Source organism: Sphaeramia orbicularis, chromosome 16 (assembly GCF_902148855.1).
Source record: "Sphaeramia orbicularis chromosome 16, fSphaOr1.1, whole genome shotgun sequence".
In the NCBI taxonomy this organism is placed as follows: Eukaryota; Metazoa; Chordata; class Actinopteri; order Kurtiformes; family Apogonidae; genus Sphaeramia; species Sphaeramia orbicularis.
The window spans coordinates 58685483-58711703 of NC_043972.1; the positions used below are offsets into that span (position 1 = coordinate 58685483).

Sequence of the window (26221 nt, forward strand, 5' to 3'; positions counted from 1 at the left end):
TCCATGACAGTCGGACATTTGATCCGTTTCTGCATAAACCCAGACCTTGTTCCTTCCTCAGTGGGACCTGGTGGAAACACAGGCCTTTATCTGCCTTTGTGTCTGTGTTTCTCTGTTGTTGTTGTTTTGGAGGTCGGTGTCCTCTCCCACTCCACCTCCACTGCTCTGTACAGCGCCATAGTGGCTTTGGCGTCCATCCACAGACGAGTGGCCTCTCCTCCCATTCTGACGACACAAAAAGGAAGGTCACTAGTTTCATGCTAATTATTAAGTTTTAATTTAAAACACTTTGAATTCTGCTACTACCAGTATAATTATAAGTTCATTATATATTAGATTAAATATAGTCAGCCTATATTATAGTTAAAATCACTCTGCAAAATGTAACACTGGGGTACACAGGTGTTGAGGTGCTTTAGACCAGGTATCAGGTCCAACACCGATGAAGTGTGTGTTGTATTGAACCCTTACAGACCAAACGTCCACCTTTCTTTTGAGAACCTGGTTCCCAGTAGCTAGATTCCTTGGAATCGTTTGCCTGCCTGCTTAAGGATTCTGCTTATCGATTCCGCCTTCGTTGCACATGCGCAATAACGTCACGCGTACGCTGCATTGTTTTGGTCAGGACATAGCCAACTTGGTGTTGAGGCAGAAACGGTCCAAACAGACCACACCAGGTCCACACAGACCACACTAGGTCTAAACAGACCACACCAGGTCCACACAGACCACACTAGGTCTAAACAGACCACACCAGGTCTAAACAGACCACACCAGGTCCACACAGACCACACCAGGTCCACACAGACCACACCAGGTCTAAACAGACCACACCAGGTCTAAACAGACCACACCAGGTCTAAACAGACCACACCAGGTCTAAACAGACCACACTAGGTCTAAACAGACCACACCAGGTCCACACAGACCACACCAGGTCTAAACAGACCACACCAGGTCTAAACAGACCACACTAGGTCTAAACAGACCACACCAGGTCCACACAGACCACACTAGGTCTAAACAGACCACACCAGGTCCACACAGACCACACTAGGTCTAAAACAGACCACACCAGGTCCACACAGACCACACAGTTCTAAACAGACCACACTCGGTCTAAACAGACCCACACCAGGTCCACACAGACCACACTAGGTCTAAACAGACCAACACCAGGTCCACACAGACCACACTAGGTCTAAACAGACCACACCAGGTTCTAAACAGACCACCCAGGTCTAAACAGACCACACTAGTCTTAGAACAGATCCACACCAGGGCCAAACAGACCACACCAGGGCCAAACAGACAACACCAGGTCCACACAGACCACACTAGGTCTAAACAGACCACACCAGGTCTAAACAGACCACACCAGGTCCACACAGACCACACTAGGTCTAAACGGACCCACACCAGTTCTAAACAGACCACAACCAGGTCTAAACAGACCACACTAGCGTCTAAACAGACCACACCAGGGCCAAACAGACCACACCAGTGGCCAAACAGACCACACCAGGTCCACAACAGACCACAACCAGGTCTAAACAGACCACACCAGGTCCCACACAGACCACACTAGGTCCAAACAGACCACACCAGGTCCACACCAGACCACACCAGGTCCAAACAGACCACACCAGGTCTAAACAGAGCACACCAGGTCCACTGGAACACTGTCAAAGCTTCCATTTCTTCAAAACGGTGGAATCCCTCCACTCTGCTCAAACATTTGTCCACAGCATGTGATTCATTTACAGGAATGTCACGTATTGACTCATTACTTAGCGACGCTTGTGAATCTAGCGGCAGAGTGAACGCTGGGCCGTCATCTGGGCCCAGTTCCAGTTCCAGTGTGGTCAACAAATATCTACCCCTCAAATACAAGTTTCTGAAGATAGGGGAAAGGAAATGAGGTGCACAACAATGGGAGACGAGCCGAGTCGAACTGGTTCCACGTAGTGGAAGTGCAGCAATAGAGGAATTGGGTAAAGAGTCTGTAGTTTCACTTTCACTGCACGCCCCCTCCCACCCACCCACCAAACCGGGCCCAGCGTCATCCATTCTTCTTATTTGTCCATATTGTATATTTTGTATTTTCTGTGTAGATGTAAATCTAAAAGACAGTTAATGCAAACACACCTGTTTGTACTCTTTTATTCCGTCACCCAACGAGAATCGATAGAGAATCGATAAGGAATTGGATTGATAAGCAAAGTCGATAATGGAATCGGAATTGTTAATTCTTATCGATTCCCATCCCTGGTCATGGTGTACTCATTCCTCTCTGAAATGGTCCAACCCTTCCAGACCTGTTTAGTCATCATCAGTCATCGATGTCACTATAAACAGATGTTCTAACTTTGTTTGGACAGAATTCTCCATGTGGTCAGCAGCCGGGACCGTCTCTGTTCCATGGGCTTTGGACATCTGTTTACCACCATCAACCACAAACCACCACACAAATGACATCTAGAACACACTGAAACAGCATTAAATGGATGATCACACGATGAAGTTGTTTATGAAAATCCGTCCATTTGTGTGTTTCTTTGGTCACTGCTAGGGGAGTTAGACAATATCAGTTCTGCAATATATCGTGATATTTCATTTCAGAATACTGTATTGATATTAAAAAATACTGTATCGATATTTTTATGTATTTATTCAGATGTAGATTTTGTGAAGGTTCTTTTTTTTTTTTTCCTTCTTTATATTTTCTTTATTATTATTTACGCTCTAATTAAATGTTAGTTCCTTTGTTGGGATTGCAGAAAAATAATGTTCTGATGTTAGTTCTGAACTAATAGAATATGAACATTTTGAACAAGATCTGAAACTGTAATGTCCTGTAAAACATTATTTCAGTTTTAATACAGGAAATTTTGCAATATAGCACTAAATCCTGTTTCTGCTGCTCAAATAAAGTGTGTTTAGTATTTGTGCAGATTTCTGGTGTAATTCAATTTTTCAAAGAAATAATCATTTTAAAAAAAGAAAAAATTGCCGTTTTAACAGTATCATGATATATCGTGATATATCATATCGTGATCCTAGTATTGTGATTTGTATTTTATCTCCAGATTCTGCCAATACACAGCTCTAGTTACTGTTGCTCTTTTTTGCTGTGTTTGCCTCCATCTGACTGACGATTGGAACTGAATTATGGCAGATTTCTCCTACCCCTCTGCTTGTAGTGTGGTCCTCATCGAGAATCGGGACACCCCTACTCCTTAACGTGAACGCACAAAATGGAGGGGGAGGGCTAAGGGGGAGGGCCAAGGACTGAACTGGGGTTGGGCCTACATGTATTTGTATGCGTTACTACCTCAGTGTTGTGCTTTGGTTTTCATCTCTCTGTACCTGAATGTCTCGGTTGAAGATGGCCTTGGTCAGTCTCTTCAGCGAGGCGGCCTGGTTCTCGGGGAAGCCGGCCTTCTGGTTGAGCAGTGGGAACCTGGAGGTGTCTCTGGTCAGAGCGGGAGGATGAGCGTAACCCAGGACCTTGAAGTCATTGTGGATGGCGTGGCCCACCACCACCTTCCCCATGAGCAGCTTCAGGATCTGGAACAGAACCCCAGCCACAGACCACGTCAGCGTAAAAACCACAACACAAACCAGAGTCTGAGTCAAGTTTAGGACGCTTCAGGATGTTCCATGAACTGAATGAACTTAGCTGGATGTCCTCACCTCTTTCCTGGCCTCAGCGTACGGTGTGGCCCCAGTGAGGTCGGAGCGCCGGATGCCGCTCCAGCGGGTGCGGTAGTCGGTGGACGGGCATCGACGGACTGATGAACTTATCGTAGACCACATCGCCGTCGTATGACACGATGCTGCAGCGTGCGAGCTGGCTGATGTGGCCTTTGGGTCCTGCACCCACCATCTCACAGTCTATGGCCAGGGTCTTGGAAGGGGCGAAGGTGCTACTGGCTGAGGGGCCGGCGCTGCTGGGTAACCACGATGACTGGGACTTGACCTGTGGCAAGGGATGTAACAATATGAAAATTTCATATCACAGTTATTGTGACCAAAATTATCACAGTTATCATTATTATCGGGGTATTGTTAAAATTGTGCTCAAAATGTTCAAAAAGTACTAATACACATACTGAAATAATTTAACCAAGTTGTATTTTGAAAATAAATAAATAAATAAATAAATAAAAATAAAAATGATAATAATAAATAACAAGCAAAATGTACTTTCTGTTGCAGAAACATTCAAATATTAACATGTAAACAATCAAATATACAAATGTGCATTAAAGATGGAACCGTATGGACATTCTTGACCATTTTCCAGATCAAGTTTGAGTTTTTAGTTTCTTTTTCAGACACAGATAGATAGATAGATAGGATAGATAGATAGATAGATAGATAGATAGATAGACTAGATAGATAGATAGATAGACAGACAGACTAGACTAGACTAGACAGACAGACGACAGGTAGATAGATGCTGCTTCTGTTGTAAATGTGCAGTACCATTAGTTTTCAAAGTGCAGTATGCACACGGTTTTCATGATAATTAGAATTTAAACGGTAATACTAATTGTTGAGATTTTTACTGCGGTTTATCGTTTTACGGTAATCGTTCCATCCCTACCTGTGGCTTTGGGTCGTCGCCCTTTGTTCCACTGACGGCCAAGAAACAGGAGCTGTGTGTTGAGGTGGATGGCTTTGAGCTGTGGTTGGTAACAGTATCTGCAGAGGCTGAAGGCTGGAAAGGTGAGACGTACGCCCAGTTTGCAGGAGGTGTGGGTTTAGCGCCGTTTGGACGAGGCGCTGGTTTCGACCCTGAATGCCCCGGCGCCTTGGTGCGCTGAAGTTTCCGGTTTTTCTTTCGCTCTAAATATTTCTTCCATTTCTCCTTCTTTTTTAACTTCTTTTGGTGTTTGTGTTGTAAGCGTAGTGTTGTCAGAAACAGAAGGACGCATTGATCCACACGTCTGACATAGTCCTGGTTCAGGAGTCCAGTTTGTTTTCAACACCACTTCAGATCCTCTAAAGGTGTCATCCTATGGAAGACAAACACATTTAATGTACGGTTAGACAATATGACGAACGCATCAAATAATTCAAGAACTGGGTATTAATAAAAGGGTATTTATTTCTAAAAAAAAGAAGAAAAAAAAAAAATTTAATTCACCAAAAAGCAAACTTGAAATCTATTGACAAAAAGTGATGAACTCTGTTGTAATGATAATATGATTTTAAAAATATTGAAAATTATAAAAATGGAGGAACACCGCAAAAATGAGACTAAAAGAGGTGGAAACAATACCACGGTGGCCAGAGGTGCAAAAGCCCAAAAAATTATCCACTAGCCCAAAAAATTATCCACAATAAGAAAACAAAGAGAACAGCCCAAAAAATTATCCGCTAGCCCAAAAAATTATCCACTATAACAAAAAAAAAGAGAAACAACCCAAAAAATTATCCACTATAAGAAAAAAAAGAGAACAGCCTAAAAAAATATCATTTTTTTTTCTCATAGTGGATAATTTTTGGGCTGTCCTTTTTTGGTGGGAACTTTTTTTTCACGTGGGAACTGGGACACGGGGACAGGTGGGAACTAAGACAAGGACAAATATTATTATTAAAGTTAATAGTGCATTTACATATATGAGTGTGAACAAATATTATTATTAAAGTTAATGGTGCATTTACATATATGTCATAAGTATAAGTTTACATAGGCTAATCAGTTATATATATTTTTCCACAAGTAATACTGAGAGTATGTGAACAGTCCCATATAATAGAGTTCTTCTATTTAAGAAATGATGGGTGAAACTTTAATTTTTGACACTGATGTTCACTTTGTCTGGATCTGGTCCTTTATTGGTAGTATTTATATTTTTATATATTCGGTTATTGTGGATAAACAGGACACAACTGTTCTACCAATTTCTGTAAACATCCACATACCGTTGTACAGCAGACATGAACAAACAGTTATAACAGCTTATGTAAACATATAAGATTACCCAGGTTTACCCATTACAGTTACTGAGGTGAAGTTAGCAGCGGGTTGGATATTTGATGGACATTCAACAGCCATCGCCTTACAGACTATCAATAAATTACTGCTCTAAACATTTTTCTTCAATAGCTTCTAAGTCATGTGACCTAGTGACTCCAAACCAGTCTCAAATTATTATAATAAGAGTACCTTTAGGAAACACCACTCAATATTTCTCTCCAGTCTATATTATTTTTTATGAATATTATTCTTTTTTTTTTTTTTTTTACAAAAGATGTACATTTTTCTTCAATAGCTTCTCAGTCATGTGACCCAGGGACTCCAAACCAGCCTCAAATTATTAGAATAAAGAGGACCTTTAGGAAACACCACTTAATGTATCTCTCCAGTCTGTATAAATATTTTTATGAATATTATTCAGATTTTTTTTTTTATAAAAAAAAAAAAAAATAAAAATTCTTCAATAGTTTCCCAATCACGTGACCCAGCAATTCCAAACCAGTCTCTGGAGTTTCCCTTTGGTATAATAATTTGATAATAATATGAATAATGTTCACAAAAATATTAATATAGACTGGAGAGAACTATTAAGTGGTGTTTCCTAAAGGTCCTCTTTATTCTAATAATTTGAGACTGGTTTGGAGTCTCTGGGTCACATGACTGAGAAACTAATGAAGAAAAACGTTTAGAGCACTAATTTATTGATAGTCCCTAAGGCGATGGCTTTTGAATGTCCGTCGCATATCCAACCTGCTAAGTTCACCTCGGTATTCCAGCTGAAGTGCCTTTAAAGTCTGGTGTTTTTCACCCCAGACTTTGCCTTTTACTACCACAGCTCAGTCTAACGGCTGTTTTTCACCCATGAATAAAACTGTATTTCCGACCAAAGTCTATTCTGATATTTTCGTGTTGGGGTCATCTGGCACTAGTCTCTTTTTTCCTTTCATGTATCTCTTAAAACACTTTTTGTCAATAGTTTTTCAGTAAAACACAGACCTGTTCCGCACAGTGAGCAGCATGTGTAGATTCCAGCAGGTCACAACATTCTTTGATTACTTCCGGGTTATGGTGCGTTTGGGACAGGCCAACATCCGTAAAATATTTGGGTATTATTAGATAGATACAAACGATTGCCTACACATTTTTATGAGACGCAAAGACTTACGTAAAGACTTAAATCCCACAAATCACTACTCAACCCTTGCAAAAAAGCAATCAATCAATCAATCAATAAAAATAGCAGTTTAGTAAACGGTAGTGAACTTATCATTCGCCCTAATTTGTTCATCTACTCATTTTATTATTTAGCTAAATATGGTTTACTCAGAAAAGGTAGCAAAGTAACTTAATCAATGTTATTTATACAAGATCATGTGGTGAAAGGTACTTTTGTTGCCAAGTTCATTAAATTATAAAAGCAATTCTATAAATATTAATAACAAACGAGCAGCACCTGAAGGCAACACCGGTGCATGTGAAAGTTAGCTTCCTGTCATGATGTTACTAGCATAGCAGGCTCACTGCAACAGATATTTAACTAAATGACAAAATGATAAAATTTTCTGTGAAGTTCTATTCAGTTAAGAGTTAATTACCCAAGCAACCTTTTAGTTACAAGTAGTTTAACAAATTAAAATGTCAAAGAGGCTTGTGGCTTGCAGGAAATGTGACGTAGCCCAAGTAGCTAACTAGCATTAGTTCGTCCCGTGTTGTACTCCTGTGTTAGTGCAACTGTTAGCAGAAGATGTGGAGATGTTTACACCAAGCCTTTCATCAGAACAGCAGCGAGACCTGGCGATAAGAATTACCACTTTTCTGTCTCAGTACAGCCACCTGTCCGACGCCTATATAATAGTGCGTAACTTCAGATTTGCAGGTTTATTGTAGTGTTTTGGTGTGACACAAAAGTGCAGTACTGGCATGATAACTGTGTGACGTTTTTAGAGGTTTTACTGTAGCCACGGAATTACATTTATTACATTTTATTTGATCAAAGTGTAATCTTTATGATGAATTGTAGTTAAATGCTCCTAAAGTTTCGGTGCTTTAGGAAACTACGGATATCTACGTTACCACTTAAAACAGTTTTACACTGACTTCCCATCACTGATCTATGTTTCTATTAGAGCTGCAACCGATTAATCGACTCAAAATGATCCAAAAAAAAAATCATTCAACCACAATTCTCCTGAATCAAAGCTTTGTTTTCTTCATTTCTATGCGAATAAACATTGGTTCCACTGTTGTGTTTCACACGGATACTTATTGTGACGCACAAAGAAGCTTCAATTCAGAAAAACTGCAATAGAATATTTCCCTTAAATCAATTCGAGTTGATTAATCGAATCATGAATTTTTGCATTTGCTTCAAACACCTAATCGATTAATCGGTTGCAGCTCTAGTTTCCATGTTAGTTGATGAATATTTTTAGAACAATTATACAGTAGATCCTGACATAAAAACACTTGAACAAATTATTTATAACATAGTTAAACTTTTCCAACTACAACTCATGTTGAGTCTTATTTTGTAGTTTCTCAGAGGATAAAAAACACACAAGGGTGGTTGTAATTGATTTTTCTTTAGATTTTCATTGAAGAAAACCTTCCATTCTTGCACACAAGTTGTTGCAGATTTTTAATGTGGATTTTGTGATTGAGAGACAGAAGAAGGATTTACTGTGTAGTAAACTGGTATCCTGCTCTGTTCTCCTCAGGGCTGATTCCTTACGAACCTTTGTTTATGTAGTTTTTGTAGTAGAGGAATTTATGGAAGTAAATTTGTGTCATCAGATTTTGAATTATAATAGACATTGAATTTGTGGCACTGATTTTTTTTTTTGCCCTGAAATTAAGTATCTGGGGTTTTTGGCAGTGAAATTAAGTGTCTGATTTTTTTTAGCACAGAAATTAAGTATCTGAAAAATTTTTGCACTGAAATTAAGTTTCTGGATTTTTAGTCTCTGAATTCAACTATATTCATAAATTTAGAATAAAAAAAATTCAGGTGCAAAATTCAGATACTTAATTTCAGTGCAGAAAAAATCAGTGCAAAATTCAATGGCTTTTATAATTCAAAATCTGATGAGACAGATTTACTTCCATAGGAATTTGTTAGCTGATCTTCTCATGTGTTATTTCTCTGGTCCCAGATTTATTAAAGGGAAGTCTTTGTGTAGGGACTATGCTGCCAGAATATAGCTCTTTCATTAAAGGGAAAATCAGAGTCTTCAAAGAAGTGCACAGTTCGCCTGTCCGTGTCTGAACCTGTTCTTACTTTGAGTCAGTTTGATCAGTCTGCATGATCCACTGGTTTAGTAATGTTGGTGTGAAAAACTAAAATGTGTTCAGGAAAACTGTGGATATTTGCCACAGAGACTGGAGTGAACGCATGATCTGGACCACCTGTATCTAGTCAGAACCACTTAGAAACCTCAGGGCGTCTTGTCTGATTGTCAGCATCCTTAATGCTATGGGTTTGTATCAGTGTAAATGTAATTACAAATATGAGGCTTTATTTTCTTCAGCTGTTTCCCTTTTAAACAAATAGGATTTAGTCTGGAATGATTAATGATGATCCTATTTGTTCTGCTTGGTTCTGACGTGGTAACGGTGGTCCATTTGACAGTGACAGTGCTTCCAGACTACAGAGTACTGCATACATGTGTTTAGGAGAAGTTTAGTTTATGACAGTCCATTTTGGATGATTCTCACTGACAACACCCAAAGTTTGGGTGAGCACAAATCACTCAAACTAGGAAAATGTGTTTGTGTCATTAGTGTCCTGAAAAACAGTAAGTGAAGGCAGTGATGGATGATTATGAAGCATACAGCTGCGATGCACGTCCTTTTCCTGCGGAGTAGAGGCACTTCTGACCACATCACCCAGGACCTCCAGACACTCCAAATCATACAAAGTCCTGTTGAAACTGTTGAACCATAGATATTGGATGTGCATACAAACAAAGTGAAGTTAACCACATTTATGCATAACACAGATCTGCCTGATTCTTTCATATTGGATTTTTTCTTCTATTGATTATTGTGCTTTGCCACTCTCTTCAAATGTCATCTGATGGTCTTCTCTTTGTTTTTGCCCTTCAGGAGTTCTTCACTGAGGATCTGTGGTCCACATTACCCTGCAGCTGGCAGCCTGTGCTCAAAGACCTCTCATACCCACAGATTGCAGACCTATTACTAGATGCTACGCATGGAGACAGGAGGTAACGTGTTGACCAGGGGTGTAAGAAAATATCGGTTCCACAATAAATTGCGATATTTCACTTCATGATACTGTATCGATATTAAACAGGACTGTATCGATATTTTTAAGTATTTATTCAAGTGCAGACATGGCGGAGATTCATTTTTGTTTTTTGTTTTTCTTTTTTATCATGCTCTTTTATTTCTATTTTCACATGGGTGTTTTGCTCTGTTGTTTTTATAGTACGGCTAAAATTTGCTTAGAGGTCTTATTTCTGTCTTTGTGCATAAGAAATCAGTCTCAGTGAATCCAAAGGAACTTTGTGTTGGTAAATGACAGTTGTTCAAATGGACAGGATTTCAGTTCTGTTCAACATGTTGATGCTCATATGAACTATGTTTTCAGCTCAAAAATGTCCAATTTCAGCACAATTAATGCTATATTTTCATCTCACAAATGGACAAGTTCTATTTGAACTGAATTGAGCTGAAAAACAAATCTTCTCTTCTTTTAGATTCCCCAGTTTTTCTTCCCAGATTCTCTCCTCCATATCACATGTTTTATTTGTACAGGTTCAATCTGGAGTATGGTGCTGATCCATCCTGCTTCTGTTCCACCAATACATACATGAAGAATGGCACACAGCACTGTTTAAACCAACAGTTTTCTAATAATAAGCATTTTTATACAGAAAGAACAATTCTATATTGTTCTTTCCTCTTTAGTCTGATGATAAACTATCCAATAAATAATAGTGCTCCTAGTTTTTGCACAGGGATCATTAGTGTAAACGCTGACATGGCTGCAGAGCATCAGTATGATGGGATCCACAACAACCATGTCACATCCGTCCACTGACACATTTAGTGTTTTTGTGTCAGCTGGGATTGTTTTAGATCCACAATACCAACATTTATGAAGAAGAGCAGAATTATCAATAGTAAGTCTATAAGTTTATTCCTAATAAAGTACTGGTACTGACCAGAGCATCATGGGTAATGTCCCGTCCGTCCACCAGCAAAAGTTTTCACATACACGTGCTATTCCAAATCCAATATTTATGAAAATAGAGCTTCCACTGTCAAAGAATATCAGTAGTCTGTGCACAAATGGATTAGCATTATTTACACACACTTCTATGCATTTATGACAACTTTTTTTTTTTTTTTTTGACAAAAATGGCCACTCATTTGACCCCCTAAGGAAATTTTAGCAGACTACAAAAGTAGTATTGTGATATTGCAGGTCATACATGTAGTTTTTTGAAATTGATAACGGTTATTTCAAGCATCCTAAAGGCACTTTTTACTGTCTCAAATAGGCAAATGATAGGATTTTTTTTATTGGGAATGCACAAAAAATAATGTTCTGATGTTGAACAGTTCTGGGACTGAACACTATGCATTCTTTTCACAATAGAATACCAACATTTAAGCAGGATCTTAAACTGTAATGTCTGTAAATTATTATTTATTTGTGTAATTTTTGTACTGGTTAAAGCTGCATGTTAAAACTTTTTTTTTATCCAAATGCTGGTCTATATTTTTTTCCACTAAGTAATTTTTTAAAAAAAGAAACAAAAGAAAAAAATACTGCTTTGTTAACAGTATCGTGATATATTGTGATATATTGTATCGTGATCCTAGTATTGTAGTTTGTATCGTATCGCCAAATTCTTGCTGATACACAGCCCTAGTGTTGAGCAGTACTTTCACACACATAGAACACCCCCATCAAGTACAAGGTGTAAAGGAGAATGGAGACAAGAAATGAAAGGCTCACTTCCATAGAACAGTCCCCCATTACAGAGTCTCCAAATAAGTCATGCAGAGATGCCCAACTGAAAGGATGGTAGGATGGTGCTCCTCTGTAGTTTTTATTGATATGAATCATCAGTGTAGCCACTAGGGATGTAATGATTACCGGTACAGTGATAAACCGTGGTAAAATTGCAGACAGTTAATATTACCGTTTAAATTGTAATTATCATGATAACCATGTTTGCTTGTCGCACGTTTAGGGGAAAAAACCCTACGTAAAGATCTGCTTTTATGTCAAATATTTGAGTATAGTTTTAATTTATTACAATTTTAATTTTATATACCCAATATTTGGAACCAGTATTCACTTTTAAAGTCTTTGAAAAGGTTTGTTAAGCATCTGTGTGTTATTTATGCAATAAATTATATACATTTTCAAATCGGATTTTATATTTTTTTGTGTTCTCTGGGCTTTTATGTTTTTATAGTAGGTTAAAGTGAAAAAAGTGAGAGGCAGATGAGATAGATGAAGTTCTGCTGAAACAAAAGAGACCAAACATGGGCGTAGTAACATTTGTTTATGTAGTATATAAAGGCAAAATCAAAAGGACTGAAAAACAGACAAAATAGGCTCAGACCACTAAGGGTTAATATTTGAATGTTTCTGCAACAGAAGGGACATTGTACCTATTGTTTTTTTTTTTTGTTTTTTCAAAATACAACTTGGTTAAATTATTTCAGTGTGTGTATCAGTACTTTTAGAACATTTCAAGCACAATTTCAACAATACCGCGATAATAACGATAACCATGATAAATTTGGTCACAATAACCGTGATATGAAATGTTCATATCGTTACAACCCAGGTAGCCACATTTGTGTTTACTTGTGTTTTGTTTGTTTTTTTTCATGTACTTTATGTAATTTGATAATACAGTATATTCTGTCCGTCTGGAACAGTAGATCCTCTGCTGGGGGTGAAACTGTAAACTGATGCACTGGATGGAAGGCAGGGTGTTTGACCTCATACTCAGCCATGACCTTAGCCCAAGTTAAAGGTGTTCTTGTTCTGTGGTTGAGGTGTCTTTGGTTCTTGTTCTGTAGTTCTTGTTCCATGATAATGGTTAAGGTGTCTTTGGTTCTTGTTCTGTGGTTCTTGTTCTGTGGTTCTTGTTCTGTGGTTCTGGTTCTGTGCTGATGGTGGAGGTGTGTTTGGTTCTTGTATGGTTCTGGTTCTGTGGTTCTTGTTCTGTGGCCCTTGTTCTGTGGTTCTTGTTCTGTAGTTCTGGTTCTGTGGTCCTTGTTCTGTGCTGATGGTGGAGGTGTGTTTGGTTCTTGTATGGTTCTTGTTCTGTGGTTCTTGTTCTGTGGCCCTTGTTCTGTGGTTCTTGTTCTGTAGTTCTGGTTCTGTGGTCCTTGTTCCGTGGTTCTGGTTCTGTGGTTCTGGTTCTGTGCTCATGGTGGAGGTGTTGTCATTGCAGATATCCTTCCGTCTGGCCTCTGTCCCTCCTGGCGTTCCGTGCCACGGCTCATGCGTTGGCGTTTCCCAGACAGACCAGAGTGGTGTCCATGCCAGAGGAGTTTGTGGAAAACCACAGCCAGAGTTCACTGCTGGGACATATTTTCAGGAAACATGTCAAACCTAAGAAACAGCATGAGATTCGCAAGTTGGGCGTGGTATGAAATTGAGCTTTTATTCATTTTTAGTTTTTCGAAGACACATGATGTATTTTTGTGTCCTAAAAGTCTGTAGTTTTTCTTTGCAGCTGGTGAAGGACATTTGTGAGCAGACGGAGTGCAGCAGAGTGGTGGATGTGGGCTCTGGTCAGGTAATTATTGAATGCATTATTGAACTTATGAAAACAGGACCATTGACTGTCCACTAGAGCTGTAAGGAAATATCGGTTCTTCAGTATATCGCAATATTTCATTTCACAATACTGTATCGATATTAAAAAGTACTGTATCAATATTTTTAGGTATTTATTCAAATGCAGATATTGTGGAGGTTCATTTTTGTTTTTTGTTTATATATTTTTTTTTTATTATTTAACACACTTTTATTAAATAATGTTAGTTCCTTTGTTGGTGTTGTACAAAATAATGTTACGATGTTAGTTCTGAACTAATAGAATATGAACATTTGAACAAGATATTAAACTGTAATGTCTGTAAAACAGAATTTAAGTTTTAATTTTGTGATATAGCTCTAGATTCTGTTCTGATCAAATAAAAATGTGTTTAGTATTTGTGCAGATTTCTGGTGTAAGTCAATTCTTCAAGGAAATAATAAAAAAAAAGAAACAAAAAAACAACCTTTTTAACAGTATCATGATATATCTTGATATATCATATTGTGAGCCTAGTATTATGATTTGTATCGTATCACTAGATTCTTGCTGATACACAGCTCTACTGTCCACTGGTGTACAGTCAGGTCCTTCAGTATTTGACAGTAGGGATGTAATGATATGAAAATTTCATATCACGTTTATTGTGACCAAAATTATGACAGCTATCATTATTATCACGGTATTGTTGAAATTGTGCTCAAAATATTCAAAAAGTACTGATACACACACTGAAATATTTTAACCAAGTTGTATTTTGGAAAAAAAACAACAACAACAACAAAAAACACAAACAAAATAAATGGCACAATATACTTTATGTTGACAGAAACATTCAAATATTAACCCTTAGTGGTCTGAGCCTATTTTGTCCGTTTTTCAGTCCTTTTGATTTTGCCTTTATATACTATATAAACAAATGTTTACTATACCCATGTTTGGCATCTGTTTTTTCAGCACAACTTCATTTATATCATCTGTCTATTATTTTTTCATTTTAACCTACTATATCAACACAAAAGGCCAGAAAATATACAAAAAAATATAAAATCCAATTTGAAAAATGTATATACTTTATTGCATAAACAACACAAGATGCTTAATGAACCTTTTCAAAGACTTTAAAAGTGAATATTGGTTCCAAATATTAGGTATATAAAATTAATATTATAATAAATTAAAACTATACTCAAATATTTGACATAAAAGTAGATCTTGACATAGGCATTTTCTCCAGAGAAGTGCAGTAATCAAACATGGTTATCATGATAATTAGAATTTCAACGATAATACTAACCATTGGCAATTTTACTGCGGTTTATCATTATACCGGTAATCGTTACATCCCTATTTGACAGTGACACAAAGGTTGTACTTTTGCCCCTGTAGACCACCAAAATGGATCTGACATGAAACAAGCAATATGTAGTTCAGGTGTGGACTTTCAGCTTTAATTAAAGTTTACTTATGTTTATGTGTATGTTTATGTTTACGCATTTGGCAGACACTTTTTTCCAAAGCGACTTACGGGGGAAAACCAATTAAATCACTCAATCAATCAAATTTTATTTATATATATATTACTTCAGCCTCATATTCAGATTGAATTACACAGTACCGCATTAACCATTTAGGAGTGGGATCTCTTTTAATACTAGTCTCTCCATTTTCAGAATCTCAAAAGTAATTAGACACTGACTGACCAGTAGCTTCATGGTCAGGTGTGACCTGCTTCCTGGTTATTCTTTGCCACCTTGAGTAAATAAAGAGTCTGGAGTTGATTCCAAAGTGGACGATAGTAGAATTAGTTTGTTGGTGAAGGACAACCCTTTCACAGCCAAGTTAAGAACACACTAGAGGTCAGCAGGTCATTATCAAGCAATGAAATTCTGTTTATACAGTGCTGCATCAGAACAGTAGATCTGTGATAACAGTTTACATTTAGAGCTGGAATAAACCAGACTGTTCAGACTGCAACAGAATCCACCAGGAGGAAAAGGAGGAGCAGAGAAGAGGAGGAAAAAGGAGGAGGAGGAGAGAGGGGGAGGAGAGAGGAGGACAGACAGGAGGAGGAGAGAGGAGGAGAGAGGAGGACAGACAGGAGGAGGAGGAGAGAGGAGGACAGACAGAAGGAGGAACAGAGAGGAGGACAGACAGGAGGAGAAGAGAGGAAGACAGACAGAAGGAGGAACAGAGAAGAGGAGGAGGAGAGAGGAGGACAGACAGGAGGAGGAACAGAGAAGAGGAGGAGGAGAGAGGAGGAGGAGAGAGGAGGACAGACAGGAGGAGGAACAGAGAGGAGGAGGAGCAGAGAGGAGGACAGACAGGAGGAGGAACAGAGAGGAGGACAGACAGGAGGAACAGAGAGGAGGAGGAGCAGAGAGGAGGACAGACAGGAGGAGGAACACAGAGGAGGAGGAGAAGAGAGGAGTCCAAGTCCCCTTCATGAATGTAAATCCAGAGCTTTAACATCCAGGATAAACCACTGGTAACAGAAGGTCACAGTAGAACTCCCCAGGAAACATCTCAGTATCCAGCCCAGTTCTACTTTAGATTCCGGTGACGGATGATACCAAGATGAAGTTATACCAGAGTTTTATTGGTACAGGTCATGATCCAACACAGACCACGTCATCTGTCCACTGTGGTGGAGGTAGGTTATGGTTCAGAGTCTGCTGATGGAGGCAACAGCAGGAACAGGATGAGTGCTGAAGGACTCAGTGGTATTCTCTGATTCAGCTAAATACTGAAAAACTGATAGGATGGTACAGGGTACACAAGGTACACATGGTACATCTTCTACATGTTACCCTTTGCAGGTGGATAATGACCCAAAATAATCGTACAAAAACAACCCAAGAACTTTTGAAGGAACAGAAATGGACTGTTCCTGTTCTCAGCCCAATAGATCATGTTATTCAATTACTGAAGAATGAAAACCCACAAACCAGCATCAGCTGAAGGCAGCGCTAGTAAAAGAGTAAAAGCCTGAAAAAACGTTCATCTACAGGAGGACGATGGGGTCCATAGCAAGGTTATTATCGTTAACGAAAACTAATGAAATGACGAAAACTAGAATTGTAAAAACATTTTTGTTAACTGAAATAAATAAAAACTATAATTAAAAGAAAAAAAAAGATAACTAACTGAAACTGTATTGTGTGTTTACAAAACTAACTAAAATGTATAAAAATTATGGATAAAATTCCCTTCGTTTTCGTCTTTGTCAATGTCAGATTGATATGAAATCAATTTATTTCACTCAAGCAATTTTATCTGCTGGCACCATACGACACTTGACGGTCCGTCACTTGTGTTCACTTGTGGTTTCCAGTCGTCTTCTGGTCCCCACTCTACCTGGAAACATGGAGACTAAAGTTGGGAGAAAGCAGCAAAGTCCTGTCTGGGATTTATTTGAATACGACGACAGAGAAGAAGAGAAAAGATATGAAAAAACTAAAATTAAACTACAACTAAGCATTTAGAAAATAACTAAAACTAATAAAAACTAGCAAACCTGTTCTAAAAACTAATTAAAACGAACTGAATTAGAGAAAAAAAGTCAAAACTAAATAAAACTAAACTAGAATGAAAAATCCAAAACTATTAGAACCTTGGTGCGTAGGGTCCAGACTTCAGGCTGTCATTAACAACAAAGGATTTTCATCCAAGTTTTTAAAGCAGTCCTCACATTTATAATTGTCTTAGTTCATCCGATTACTTTTGATCCTCAGAAAATTGAGAGACAACATTTGAACTGATTGTAAAAGTGTTTATTTAAACCCCTTGAATTTCAGCTGAAGGTCCACACTTCAGTCACATGTGCATTACTTCATATCAGACCTACTGTGAGGGTGTGCAGAGGTCAGAATAACGGGGTTAGTGTCTCTGTTCTTACACTCATGGACTTCATGTTCCTCTGTCACGAACAGGGTCACCTCACACGTTTCATGTCCTTTGGACTCGGCCTGTCTGTGACCGCTATTGAAGCCGATCACAACTTGGTTTCTATGGCGTCCAGATTTGATGGACAGTTATTGCAAGCTTTGGAAAAGGAAAAGCAGAAAAAGGTCAGTACATATTTAAACCAGTCACAGACTTGAGGTTAATGGACCAAGAAGGGTTTCACAGCGATTTAAAGGCATGTCCTCCAGAAAATGTTCTTCAGACTAGATTTAAAAAATAATCACAATATATCACCTACAATATCCCAGTCTATTAAGTCCCAACCCCTGTGCTGTGATATGTATCGAACTGCCCTGTTTGACAGTAAGATAGTTCTGACTTTACCCATTTATAAGATAATTGATGGAGTCACTTTTAGTCCATTCCACTTCTTAGGCCAGGGCTGTCAAACTCATTTTGGTTCAGGGGCCATATTTAGCCCAATTTGATCTCAAGCGGGCCAGACCAGTGAAATAATGACTTAATAACCTATAAATAATGACAAATCCAAGTTTTTCTTTTTGTTTTAGTACAAAAAAGCCCCAATTAAATTATGAAAATATTTACATTTTACAAAAAAGATGTGAATAACCTGAAAAAACAGAAATTTCATTTGTAAAATTAATGCAATTTTAACAATATTATGCCTCGACTTATTGTTGATACATGTACATTTACACACAATGTTACATAAACATTTGGTAACAGGCAGAATATTGTTAAAATTTTGGAGTTTGGAACTAAAATTTGAACAATTTCAGCTATTCCATCTCATTATTATTAACACAACTACAGATCACAGGGGATCCATAAATGCACAAAACATTTAGTAACAGGCAGAATATTGAAATTGCACATTTCGGGTTGTTCATCTGTGTTTTAATCTATGTATTTATTTGCATTTTATTGTGAATGAATAATTTTGTAAATGTAAATATTTTCACAGTGTAATGTTATTTTTTTGACTTAAAATTTTTTCCACATAATTTTTCACAAATAAAATTTGTTGTCATTATTTGTAGGTTTATTGTGTTATTTTTACTGTAGATCACATTGGTCTGTATGTGGAACCTGAACCAAAATGATTTGGACAGCTTTGACTTTTCAGGTTCATTTTTGCACTTTCATCCCGCGGCCCAGATTGGACCATTTGGTGGGCCGGATTTGGCCCCCGGGACACATGTTTGACACCTGTGTCTTAGGCATTCTAGGAGTTAGCTATAAAACACTACAAACTGAACTGCATGTTGTATACTCAGTGCCAATGAAAACGCAACACTTGAAGATTCTTAAATTTTTTTAAATCGATGAGGATTTTTATTCCATAAGCTCTTTGGAATTAATCATAGGCCATTTCTGTACAGTAAAAATAAAAAAATCACATCCAAATTTGTTGACAAAAAATAAGGATAAAGAAAGAAACTCAAGGACCCCCAAAACCAAAAGTCACAAAGCGGTCCCGGAGGTGCTGCAGCTCAATGTAGCGATCCTGCTGTGGCGTGGTCACACGTGCTCGTCCGGAGCGAGGTCTGTCTGCAGTTGAGCCAGTTTCTTCATGCCTCTGTTGCATCCTGACTGTGGTGGACACATTGCATCCAAAATGGCGCGCCACCTGCCGAGCAGAGATTCCGTCCTCCAGCAGCCCATAGCATGACATCTTTGGCCACGTGTCAGTCTAGGCATCGCTGAGTTATTGCAAAAGATTTTCATGCTTTTCAGCTTGCCTTTATATACAGAACATGACCACTCCTTAACTGACCACAGTTCCTTAAGTTGAGCAGTTCATTGCTGAGCAATGAGAAAAACAAGTCTTATGAATGCAGACAAGTTCATTCAAGCGTGACAATAGCTCAGCCCGTCTCAGGTTGTTAAGAAATTGTCTGGGATTATCTTATACAGGTGAAACTTAAACATATTGATGCAGCTCAGGAACAATAAAACACATTCAAGTGTTGCGTTTTCATTGGCACTGAGTATATCTTTGTACGTTTTGTTGATGCTCTCAACAGTATAATTTTTTGTGAAAAGTTTTGATTCATTTTCTGCCACAAATGAAATTTTAAAAAAAATTCAGCAAATTATAACTAAGGCCTTTCTTCTCCCTAGAAATGTTCCTCTCAGCTCCCAACATCTCAGTCTTCTCCATGCCATGTTGCCGGCTGGGTAAATCCAAATGCATCCTGGGAAGACTTCCTCAAGCAGCTGAAAACATCAAATTGTGGCAGTGAGGGCTCCCCAAAACCATCAGGACCCAGTAAGAAGAGACTGAAACACCAAAGACATGCACCTGACATTCAGGGTTCAGAGGCTTGTGCTTGTCCAGACAACACCTCCCCCTCCCAGAGCTTTGACAGGACGTCACAGCAGCAGCAGAGTCAGACCTCATCCTCTGAAAACTGCGGCTCACATGTCCAACCTGTTTGTGAGGACGTTTCAGATAAAGCAGAGGACAGTCCACAGGCTGAAGACTTCGTCCTTACTGGTCTCCATGCTTGTGGTGACTTGAGCACCACTCTGCTCCGTCACTTCGTAAAGTGTCCTCATGTGCGGGGCATCACCTCTGTGGCCTGTTGTTACATGAAAATAACCACCAGAGAAAACCCCGTCCCTCCAGGAGTGGTAGAGGGTCCCATCCCACCGACGTCAAATCACCAACCACTGCCTGCAGAGTTTGGGTACCCCATGAGCTCGTGGGTCCGGGGTCTCCCTGGTCATCCGCTGTCTTATAAGGCCCGAGAGGGGGCGTGTCATGCCATCGAGGACTATGTGCGGAGGCTGAGGGAGGACAGCCAGCTGCTCAGGACGCACTGCTACCGGGCCATGCTGGAAGCCTTCATTAGAAATGTGAGGCCAGATCTACGTAGGGCGGGAATCCAGACCATCAAAAAAGCCCATCTGTTGCCTTTTGCAGAGTAAGTGTCTAATTATTAAGATCAGGGATGCACCGATACCACTTTTTTCCAGACTGAGTACAAGTACAAGTACTTACATTTGAGTACTTGCCCATACCGAGTACTGATATGAGTACTTAATAATCCCATTCCAGTTGTTCGTCCCTTTTGTAAATGTGCTTTATTACCTCCACCAAGGAGGTTATGTTTTTGTCAGCGTTGGTTTGTTTGTCTGTCTGTTTGTGTGCAGGATAACTCAAAAAGTTATGGATGGATTTGGATGAAAATTTCAGGAAATGTTGATACTGGCGCAAGGAACAAATGATTAAATTGTGGTGGTGATCGGGGGGGTGGGGGGGCCACGGGGGCCCACTGATCGCCTTGGCGGAGGTCTGGGCTCTCCGAGTGCTTCCAGTTGTTGTTGTCATTAGTCTGACTGGGACAAAGTGCTGCTGCTGATATTTAATGTGTTGGAATGAGCGTTTGTCAGTCAGTCCATTAGGGGGCACCACTCTGAATTAACCATACTGGACAAATACCATGAGGAAGAGTAAAGTTTTATGAAAAGAAGAAGAAAGTCAGTAATAGCAAACATGGAGACGACAGAGGCAACACTAATGTGATACTAACATTGCAGCGTTTTCTCTGGTAAGGTTTAAAAGCTTAACTAAATAAAACTAAACTATAATGAAAAATCCAAAACCATTAGAACCTTGATTGGAACCAAACTCTTCATATATTTGCATATTTTCGTGTCTAAAACCATCCCAGAATGAACGTAAACACTGTAGTGATGGTACATAAGGCTCATGTATGTGTCTGTGTGTCGGTGGTAGATACGCTCGTCTGGGTCTGGTCCGGGTCGGCCTTCCTGCCATGTTGCCTCTGGATGCGGAGCGGATGGAGACTATGCTGGATCAGCAGGTCCGGGTGGTGGTCTACTTCAGCCTGTCCATGCTCCTGGCTCCTGTAGTGGAGACGCTGGTGCTGCTGGACAGAATGATCTACCTGCAGGAGAACGGTGACACAGTCACACCCCGTCACTGGTTCTAGAACAGGGGTCTCAAACTCATTTTAGTTCAGGGGCCAGATTCAGCTAAATTTGATCTGAAATGGGCCGGACCAGTAAAATAATAACAAATGTATAACGGCTAAAATTTCCTTAGGGGGTCAAATGAGTGGCCATTTTTGTCAAAAAAACAAAGTTGTCATAATGCATAAAATTGTGTGTAAATAATGCTAATCCATTTGTGCACAGACTACTGATATTCTCTGACAGTGGAAGCTCTATTTTCATAAATATTGGATTTGGAATAGCACGTGTATGTGAAAACTTTTGCTGGTGGACGGACGTGACATTACCCATGATGCTCTGGTCAGTACCAGTACTTTATTAGGAATAAACTTATAGACTTCCTATTGCTAATTCTCCTCTTATTCATAAATGTTAGTATTGTGGATCTAAAACAATAACAGCTGACACAAAAACACTAAATGTGTCAGTGGACGGATGTGACATGGTTGTTGTGGATCCCATCATACTGATGCTCTGCAGCCATGTCAGCGTTTACACTAATGATCCCTGTGCAAAAACTAGGAGCACTATTATTTATTGTATAGTTCATCATCATACTAAAGTGTAAATAACAATATAGAATTGTTATTTCTTCATAAAAATGCTTATTATTAGAAAACTGTTGATGTAAACAGTGCTGTGTGCCATTCTTCATGTATGTATTGGTGGAACATAAGCAGGATGGATCAGCACCATACTCCAGATTGAACCTGTACAAATAAAACATGTGATATGGAGGAGAGAATCTGGGAAGAAAAACTGGGGAATCTAAAAGAATAGAAGATTTGTTTTCAGGTAAATTCAGTTCAAATACAACTTGGCCATTTGTGACATGAAAATATAGCATTAATTGTGCTGAAATTGAACATTTTTGAGCTGAAAACATAGTTCATATGAGCATCAACATGTTGAACAGAACTGAAATCCTGTCCATTTGAACAACTGTCATTTACCAACACAAAGTTCCTTTGGATTCACTGACATTGATTTCTTATGCACAAAGACAGAAATAAGACCTCTAAGCAAATTTTAGCTGATAAATAATGTCAACTCCAAACTTTTCTCTATGTTTTAGAGCAAAACAAGTTAATTCACATTATGAACAGGTTCACATCTACAAACTATCCTTTCAAACAATGTGAATAACATAAACAAACTGAAAAAATAAGTGTAATTTAACAATATTCTGCCTCAGTTTATCATTTACACATGTACATTAGAACTTACAGATCACAGTGGATCTACAAACACACAAAACATTGACTAACAGGCAGAATATTGTTAAAATTGCTCTTGCATCTCTTAACACATTTCATGTTATTTGCATTTTTTGCAAAATTATACTTTATTTTAGTGTAAATACATGAAAATATTTACATTTACAAAGAGAAAAATTTGGAGTTGTCACTATTTCTGTTACTATGATAGTATTTTACTGCTCTGACCCACTTGAGATTGAATTGGTCTGAATGTGGAACCTGAACTAAAAGGATTGTTAATATCTTAGTGTCATTTTTGCATTTCACAAATTCATCCCAAGGGCCAGACTGGACCCTTTGGCGGGCCGGATATGGGCCCCGGGCCGCATGTTTGACACCTGTGTTCTAGAACCTTCCAGTGTGTTTCCTGTCCTGTGTTTACATGCTTGTCCTTCAAAATGATCTCCAATGAATGAAGGTCTGGTCTGTGGTCTTTCTGCAGGTGTCGACAGTCAGCTCATTCCTCTCTTCAACCCAAACTTGTCTCCGAGGAACTTTGTGCTGGTGGCTCTGAAGTCTCAGTAGGACACACGGACAGAAGACTGTTTACTCAGAAACATGTCTTCATAAAAGCAGGTGGGGCAAGAACAGTCTCAAGGATTTAAAGGGATTTTTTTGTTTGTTTTTGAAATATAGTTGTGTATTTATTATCATGGGCTTTTTTAAGTGTGCGTATGTATGTATGTTCAGCTCACCTTCATCTGTGTCTTATGCAGGGGTCTCAAACATGCGTCCCAGGGGCCAAATGCAGCCCGGCAAAGGATGTTTTTGCAAAGTCAAAAATTCTACAGTCTTGAATTAAGCAAAAAAAAAAAAAATAATTGCTTGAATTAAGGAAAAAATGTTGATTTAAGCCAAAAAAAAATCTTCAATTAAGTAAAAAAAAATCTTCAATTAAGCAAAAAATCTTGAGTTAACAACTTCAAATTTTTGTCTTCGTTTTAGTGCAAAAAATAACATTAAATTATGGAAGTATTTACATTCACAAACTATCCTGTAACAATAAAATGTGAATAACCTGAACAAATATGAACAACCTGAAATGTCTGAAGAAAATTCAGCCCAATTTGAACTCTTTCCTTCCTGTTCCTCAGTGTTTAGTGTCTTTGTAGATCTGATCCAGAATGCACATGGACTAATGACAAGTGGAGGCAGAAGATTGTTATAATTACACTGATTTTTCTTAAGTAATTTCAGTTTTTTCAGGTTATTCACATCTTTTTTGTTTGGATAGTTTATAAAAGTAAGTATTTTTCGTAATTTAATGTTTTTTTTTTCTTTACCCTGAAACAAAGACAAAAATTTGGAGTTGCCATTATTTACATGTTATTCTGTTATTATTTTACTGGTCCGGCCCACTTCAGATCAAATCAGACTGAATGCGGAACCTGAAGGAAAAGGAGTTTGAGACCTCTGATCTAATGGCACAGTTCAACTGGTGGTACACACTCGACTCTTGGACCTGGACTTCCTGTTTGCCTGGGTTCGTGCACATTGCAGTTCTAATGTTGGTGTAGACGTCCTCTGTAGACCTTATGGGGACTCTTCCAACACCATGTTCATGTGTGAGCCTCTGCAGTAGACCACACTAGGACCCAATCCCAGTTCACCCTTTGGCCCCTCCCCCTTACCCTTGGCCTGCCCTGTTCTCCTCCCTGCCGAAAACTGCTCCCCCTTCCTAAATCAGCCATGAGGAGGACAGTGTGCACCAAATGTACTTTAGTTAATTTTCACAGGTAATTTTTCTCTTTTTTGACTGTAGGGTAGGAAATTAATTGTGAATTATTCATCCTCTGAGCACCGTTGTAGCTGTGTAGCAATTAATTAATAATATTGTAAGATACTGCAGTTACACTTTTTATCTGTTTAATATTAACAAATGTGCAAAGTGTAAGGTGTATAACACTTTAAAACGTTAAATCTTAAATAGAAAACACACAAAATATGTAACAATAAAAACAGATACTGCCAAAAACTACATCACCCTGGGCTGGGGATGCAGTTTTCAGCAGGGAGCAGAATTTGGCACAACATTCCCCCTTAGAAACTCTGCACTGCAACTTTTACTTAATATGTGTGTGTTTTTATTTTTATTTTATTTTATTTTATTTTATTTTGATTTTATGTGTTGTTTTCTTACTCGCTGTTTTTAATCACCTTTTATATGTTTCTTTTATAATGTTTTAAATGTGTTTCTTTTTGTTTCTTTTATTTCAATGTCCTGTGTGAAGCACCTTGAATTGCCTTGTTGCTGAAATGTGCTATACAAATAAACTTGCCTTGCCTTACCTTAGCCCTCCCCCTTCCCCTTACTCCCTTAGCCCTCTCCCTTCCCCTTACTCCCTTGGCCCTCCCCCTTACCCTTACTCTCTTGGCCCTCCCCCTTACCCTTACTCCCTTGGCCCTCCCCCTTAGTCTTCCCCCTTACCCTTACTCCCTTAGACCTCCCCCTTAGTCCTCCCCCTTCCCCTTACTCTCTTGGCCCTCCCCCTTAGCCCTCCCCCTTACCCTTACTCCCTTAGCCCTTACCCTTACTCTCTTGGCCCTCCCCCTTAGCCCTCCCCCTTACCCTTACTCCCTTGGCCCTCCCCCTTAGTCTTCCCCCTTACCCTTACTCTCTTGGTCCTCCCCCTTACCCTTACTCCCTTGGCCCTCCCCCTTAGTCTTCCCCCTTACCCTTACTCCCTTAGACCTCCCCCTTAGACCTCCCCCTTACCCTTACTCTCTTGGCCCTCCCCCTTAGCCCTCCCCCTTACCCCTTACCCTTACTCTCTTGGCCCTCCCCCTTAGCCCTCCCCCTTACCCTTACTCTCTTTGCCCTCCCCCTTAGCCCTCCCCGTTACTCCCTTGGCCCTCCCCCTTAGTCCTCCCCCTTACCCTTACTCTCTTGGCCCTCCCCCTTAGTCCTCCCCCTTACCCTTACTCCCTTAGCCCTCTCCCTTCCCCTTACTCCCTTGGCCCTCCCCCTTACCCTTACTCTCTTGGCCCTCCCCCTTACCCTTACTCCCTTGGCCCTCCCCCTTAGTCTTCCCCCTTACCCTTACTCTCTTGGCCCTCCCCCTTACCCTTACTCCTTTGGCCCTCCCCCTTAGTCTTCCCCCTTACCCTTACTCCCTTAGCCCTCCCCCTTGGTCCTCCCCCTTACCCTTACTCCCTTGGCCCTCCCCCTTAGTCTTCCCCCTTACCCTTACTCCCTTAGACCTCCCCCTTAGTCCTCCCCCTTACCCTTACTCTCTTGGCCCTCC

The 26221-nt window shown here is 39.4% G+C and overlaps 1 protein-coding gene and 1 pseudogene across 1 annotated transcript; one reads left to right on the forward strand and one right to left on the reverse strand.

The window, feature by feature from the left end:
* Positions 1-3018: 3018 nt before the first annotated feature.
* Positions 3019-4987, reverse strand: LOC115435850 (interferon-stimulated 20 kDa exonuclease-like 2; annotated as a pseudogene).
* A 2479-nt stretch (positions 4988-7466) lies between these two features.
* Positions 7467-23629, forward strand: mettl25b (methyltransferase like 25B). Its single transcript, XM_030156942.1, has 8 exons — positions 7467-7846; positions 10097-10215; positions 13438-13633; positions 13723-13785; positions 17739-17876; positions 19858-20663; positions 21479-21663; positions 23419-23629. Exons 1-8 carry the CDS (start codon positions 7745-7747, stop codon positions 23499-23501), a joined length of 1692 nt encoding a protein of 563 aa, XP_030012802.1. The 5' UTR covers positions 7467-7744; the 3' UTR covers positions 23502-23629.
* The last annotated feature ends 2592 nt before the right edge of the window (positions 23630-26221 follow it).

Bases quoted from the DNA above. Each gene is read 5' to 3' on its own strand.
- mettl25b (XM_030156942.1), top strand. From the start codon at position 7,745: ATGTTTACACCAAGCCTTTCATCAGAACAGCAGCGAGACCTGGCGATA. The intron at 13,634-13,722 runs GTATGAAATTGA...TTTTCTTTGCAG, and splicing joins AGATTCGCAAGTTGGGCGTG to CTGGTGAAGGACATTTGTGA. The intron at 13,786-17,738 runs GTAATTATTGAA...TGTCACGAACAG, and splicing joins TGGATGTGGGCTCTGGTCAG to GGTCACCTCACACGTTTCAT.